The sequence below is a fragment of the Balaenoptera ricei genome, chromosome 14 (assembly GCF_028023285.1).
Source record: "Balaenoptera ricei isolate mBalRic1 chromosome 14, mBalRic1.hap2, whole genome shotgun sequence".
Classification (NCBI taxonomy): domain Eukaryota; kingdom Metazoa; phylum Chordata; class Mammalia; order Artiodactyla; family Balaenopteridae; genus Balaenoptera; species Balaenoptera ricei.
In genome coordinates, this window is record NC_082652.1 from 24511841 (window position 1) to 24517840 (window position 6000).

The window sequence follows — 6000 nt, forward strand, 5'->3', positions numbered from 1 at the left end:
TTTCGGATGGCTACATAGTTTTCTCTGGAATGCATTATGTGCCACCAATTACTTAACTGTTGCCCTATGTAATTTTTGCAATATTTTGCAATATTTCAAATGATGTCATGCACCTATCATCCTGATTTTGCCTGTCTTCTGTGGGGCGAGGGCTGGGGGGGCCTCTATGGAATTGTTCCCTTCGAATACAATTTTTTTAATATAAATTTATTTATTTATTTATTTATTTTTGGTTGTATTGGGTTTTCATTGCTGCGCGTGGGCTTTCTCTAGTTGCGGCAAGCAGGGGCTACTCTTCGTTGCAGTGCGCGGGCTTCTCATTGCGGTGGCTTCTCTTGTTGCGGAGCTCAGGCTCTAGGCTCACAGGCTTCAGTAGTTGTGGCACTCGGGCTCTGTAGTTGTGGCTCACGGGCTCTAGAGCGCAGGCTCAGTAGTTGTGGCGCATGGGCTTAGTTGCTCTGCGGCATGTGGGATCTTCCCAGACCAGGGCTCAAACCCGTGTCTCCTGCATTGGCAGGTGGATTCTTAACCACTGCACCACCAGGGAAGTCCCCAAATACATTTTTAAGGAGTGGAATCAGAGGATGGGAGGGTCTTTTTTTGTTTTTTGGTTTTTTTGGCCGGGTGGCATGTGGGATCTTAGTTCCTCGACCAGGGATCAGACCCGTGCCCCTTGCAGTGGAATTGTGGATTCTTTTTTTTTTTTTTTAGAAATTCACGTTCTTTTATTTATTTATTTATTTATTTATTTATGGCTGTGTTAAGTCTTCGTTTCTGTGCGAGGGCTTTCTCTAGTTGCAGCAAGTGGGGACCACTCTTCATCGCGGTGCGCGGGCCTCTCACCATCGCGGCCTCTCTTGTTGTGGAGCACAGGCTCCAGACGCGCAGGCTCAGTAATTGTGGCTCACGGGCCCAGTTACTCCGTGGCATGTGGGATCTTCCCAGACCAGGGCTCGAACCCGTGTCCCCTGCATTGGCAGGCAGATTCTCAACCACTGCGCCACCAGGGAAGCCCGGAATCGTGGATTCTTAACCACTGGATCACCAAGGAATTCCCCATGGGAGGGTCTTTTTTGAGACTCTTGAACTACAAGGTTAAAATTGCTCTACAGAAGAGTTGGACCAGTTTACACTCTCCTGCACTGTGTGGCGTATTCAAGCTGGCCTGGGACTGTTTTTTGCTCTATTAGGAGCAATATGTAGAGGAATGGCATATGCTCTGTCATCGTGAGCCGTCCCACCCTCTGGAGAGCTGCCCCACAAATTACGTCAGACCCCTACTTTCTGCCCTCTTCTCCTCCACTGTCCCCCACTGTGCACATGATCTCGTGCAGGATATTGCAAAACTTGGAAACAATCTTAGGGCAACAGTTGAGTAATGGTGGTGTGTACATTGTATAGAATGCTATGTAGTCATCCAAAATGGTAATCGTGAAACCCCCAAAAATGGGAAGATAGGAAGCAAACAAAACAAAGCTGCTCACACCTTAGAATGGCAACTCATGCAAAAATGTATACTCAATCCCTAAACTCCAAGCACCCTCTCCTTTCCAGGGCTTTGCTATTCCCTCTGCCGGGAATGCTTTTCTACCCACATCCGTGCATGGCTGGCTTCATTTTCATCTTTTAGCTCTTTGCTTATGGGGTGTTTTCCAACACCAACAACTAATTCTCTGATTATCCGGACACCAACTAGGTGTTGCGTAATTCAGTTCAATTCTGACACTGATTTCTGGAGATAGCCTCTGACCCCACAGGTTAAGGGCCCAGTCCCACAAAACTGCCCCCACTTCAGATGCCCAGGCTACCTACCTTTCTGCCCAGCCAACTACACATTTGCGGGGTCCCCATGCCCCCCTCCCCCCCACACTCAGGTTTGGTAATTCGCTAGAACAACACACAGGACTCAGGAAAACACTTTACTTCCTAGATCACCAGTTTATCATAAAGGCTGTAACTCAGGAACAGCCAAGTGGAAGAGGTGTGTCGGGTGAGGTATGGGGGAGGGGCGTGGAGGCCCCGTGCCCTCTCTGGGTGCACCACCCTCCCGGCACCTCCCTGTGTGCACCCACCCCGACTCCCTGAACCCTATCATTTATGGATTTTTATGGAAGTTTCATTAAGTAGGCATGGTTGATTAAATCATTGGCTGTTGGTTATTAATCTCCAGCCTCCTCCCTTCCCCAGAGGTTGGGGTGGAGGGCGCTGAAATTTCCAACCCTTTAATCATGCGTTGGCCTTTTTGGTAACCAAGCCCCCCGATCCTGAAGCTAGGGGCCCCCAGCCATCAGTCATCTCATTTGCATACAAAAGATGCTTTTTATCACTAGGGAGATTCCAAGGGTTCTAGGAGCTTGGTGCCAGGAACCCAAGGCAGAGATCACATGTAGGTTTTTCATTACGCTCCACCTTAAATGTCATCCCCCTGTAGTGGCCTCTCCGAACCACTTTATCTGAAGGAGCCCCAACACCAGTCACCCATATCAGCCCACTGCATTGCCTGGACTTGATAGTATCTTACGGATGTGTTTGTTGAGCAGGCTCGCCCCACTAGAACGTGAGCTGGGTGGGGATAGGATGGGGTCTATCATGTTCACAGTAGCCCCAGCACCCGGCACATAGTAGGTGTGCGGTAACTACTCGGTGAGGGAGTGTGCCCGATTCAGTGATGCTGAGGGCTGAAGCTCAGGGCAGTGAGGCCCTGGCGCACCCACTTGGCTGTGACCCTTCCTCTGTGTGTTGTCTTCCTCCAGGTGAACCAGAATAGCACCTCTTCCCACCTAGGAAGCTCATGATTTCCAGGTAGGCCTGCGGACTTTGCCGGGATCTTCTGACACTTCTGAGCCCAGGAGTCACTTTTCTGAAAAGCTTGTCCTTCCTGAGCCTCCCTGGCGAGGAGTGGCCACCAAGGTGGGCTGACCCAGCCCCATCAGGAGGTTTCCCTGGCCCCAGCCTGGGGAGCTGTTTATAGAATCAAGGCTTAGTCTCCTAGCTCTGGATCAGGGGTGTGGGCAGGGATCAATGCTGAACCAACCAGAAAAAGGTTTATCTGGCATTGGGGAGGGGGTACAGAGGACAGGTGTGATGGGGGGATTCTAGAACCATTTTGCACAGAATGCTGTCTGCCAACCCAGCTTCTATAAACAACATCAGGTTGGCCCAAAGCAATTAACGTTGTAATAATAGTCACAAGCAGTTCTGGTCTAAGAATAACCCCTACTGCACTGGGCTGAGTGCTCTTCCTGTGTTACTCCTTTAACCCTCAGCATCCCTGGGAGGCAGGTGACATGACTGTCCCATTTTATGGAGGAGAAAACCAAAGCCCAGAGAAGGGCATTGACTTGCCTAAGGCCACACAGCCACCAAAAGTCATCTCCCCCAGAGTTTGCTTTTAACAAACGATTTTAAGTGCATATTTATCCATCCACGTTTTGCCAAGGGGCAGGGAAACAGGGTCTGAACTTGGGAAGTCAAAGATTTAAGAACTCACTCGAGGTTCAACTCCTGTTGGCCTCTGTTTTCCCCATCTGGAGAATGGGGATTCATCACTGTCCGCCTCCAAGGGTGGTCGTGAGATGAAGTGAGGCCGGCCCGGGTGGGAGTGCTGGGACCTCGCGGTGGACGTGGGCACTGGAGTTAAGGCTCCAGCGAGTGAGCTCACTTCCTTACGCTCCCCAGCCTCTCTGATCAGGCTCAGGGAAACCTGGGGGAGTCAGAGAGGCCAGGACCGACTTGCCTGGGTATTCGGCCTATTCTTTTAAACTGTAAAAGAGCTTCTAGCCTCGAGTCTATTTTTAGTTTCCTTATCTTATTTTTAAATAATCAGCATATTTTTTAGTTTTTCTTGAAATCCACTTTGCACCAGCCCACAAGGCTGGAGACACGAAGTCACCCTGACTATCAGCATTCCCATCTTGAGTTGTGCTAAGATCCAGGACTTCCATTTAATTCCTAAGAAGTCTCACGTTGAAAGCAGTCTTTTTCCAAGTTTTTCCCCAACTCGATTTCCCTCTGTCTCTTTCTGCAGGTTCATTAGTAGAATCCTGAACCTTCTCGTTGACGAAAGCCAGATCTATTTCTCGCTTTACTCTTTAGATGAGGTCCCAGAGACAGGGTACTTTAGCTAATCTTTGCCATCTGCTCTTCATAAATCAGAAAAGTGATATCTTTGAGGTCAAGTGGCGACAGGTTGAGATGTGGGTAAGGACCCAAGAAACATTTTTAAAGGTAAATTCTCTCCAGCCATCTGGATGCTATAGAAAATCTTACATGCTTACATGAATGCATGAAGACCATCTGTCCTGCAATCACACATATAAATATACAAGATCTGTTTCAGAATTGCGACTCTGGGCCTAACACCCGTTTTCTCCCCTTTCAGATCTTTGCAAGTGGCTTTGTTGCCAGAAGAGAAGAAACTTTGCATTTGAGTGGAAATCGGACCTCTAATCCAAGCATATTGCTTGCTATTAATCGCCAAAACAGGACTGCTCACGAGGAATGTATTTGCATATGTTTGCAAAAGCTGAATCATTGAAAACTTAACCTTGAAACACTCTATCTTAGGATAGTCTGGGGTAGAGAACCAAGAGTGTGGAGGTAGTCCTGCTTTTGAAACTTAGGTATTTTATATTTTTCCCCTCGAGAAGTTTTTTTTAAGAAATGGATTTTCCATTCTCCTTAATTTGCAGGACTGCCTTGGTGGCTTTGTTTTCTGGGACAAGGCCCACCACCCGTGCCTCTCCTGTTGACCCTTACTTTTGAATTCAAAGAATCTATTTAAGAATTTAATATATGAGGCTTTCTTTGATTGCTCCTCGGGTCTACTCACAGAGAAAAAATATATATATATTATTTGAATAAACTGAACAGGGACTCATTTGTCTGTGCCTTGCTTTACAGAGTGAATAGATTTTTTTCTTCCATGTAGAGTTTTGTCAGGTGGATTGATGACGAACAAAGGCTGGAGAATAGGTCCACGCAAGGGCACAGCTGAACTCCTGTGTCAGGGAGCCCCAAGGCCACCCTTGGGTTTGGCAATTTGCTACAAGGACTCACGGAACTCAGAAAACCTGGTGGTTTTCTGAGTTATGGTTTATTACAGTGAAAGGATATGGATTAAAATCAGCAAGGGAAAAAGGCACATAGGGCAGAGTCCAGGAGAGCCCAGGCACAAGCTCCCAGATGTCCTCTCCCACTGGAGTCTCACAGACACGCTTGATTCTCCCACCAACAATGTGTGACAACATGTATGAAGTATTGCCAGCCAGGAAGGCTCACCTGAGCCTTAGTGTCCAGGATTTTTTACTTGGCATCAGTCACAAAGGTATGCAGCAACTGACCGTAGTTACTTGGTCTCCAGCCCTTCCAGAGGTCAAATGATACAGTGTGATCCAAGACACCCCATAAATTACATTGTTAACATAGACTCTATGGCCTGTTGTGGTCCGGGGTCCTAGGTATTCAAAGACACTCCTTCTAGTGAGGACATCCCAAGGGCTCAGAGGTGAGCTCCCAGGAGCTGGTCCAGGCTGGTCCTTTCTTTGTCACGTGCAGGGTTTGTTGGAACTCTCCAAGCCTGCTGAGTTAGTCCTTGGCTGCACAAATGCTTAGGGATCAACCAGGCCCAGAACAGTTTGTTGTCTTTTAAGGGTTAAATGTTTTACCCACACTGCCTTGCCTTAGCTGTCATGACAGCAGTGAGGCTTTGGGAAGGTAGTGACTCACAGTGGCGTGGGGTATGGAGTTTTGGAGTCAGGCCAAAGTACCAGCTGTGTGGTTTGCTCCCCTGTTTCTTCATCTGTAAAATGAGGAAGATAGAACTTCCTGGGTTTAGTGGGAGGGGCCCATGGGTGACGTGGGGTGTGGTGCCTGGTGTGAGATGAGCCTGCAGTGTGAGGCAGCTCTTGTCTCCTTGTCTTGAGACGGAGGTGGAATGGGTAGTTGATGGAGTCATGGACACAGGAAGCTCATGCATGATCACCCCTCAAGGGTTAACAG

General features: G+C 48.2%; 1 protein-coding gene across 3 annotated transcripts in view; it reads left to right on the forward strand.

Moving 5' to 3' along the window:
* The window catches only part of TPST2 (tyrosylprotein sulfotransferase 2), a 56639-nt gene extending 51769 nt beyond the window's left edge, over positions 1-4870 (forward strand). For all 3 annotated transcript variants that reach the window (XM_059893755.1, XM_059893752.1, XM_059893753.1), the window contains 2 exons: positions 2754-2802; positions 4382-4870. In XM_059893755.1, the coding sequence (XP_059749738.1) occupies positions 2754-2795 (42 nt within the window). In that variant the 3' untranslated portion in view covers positions 2796-2802; positions 4382-4870. The remainder of the gene's footprint in view (positions 1-2753; positions 2803-4381) is intronic.
* Positions 4871-6000: the final 1130 nt, after the last annotated feature.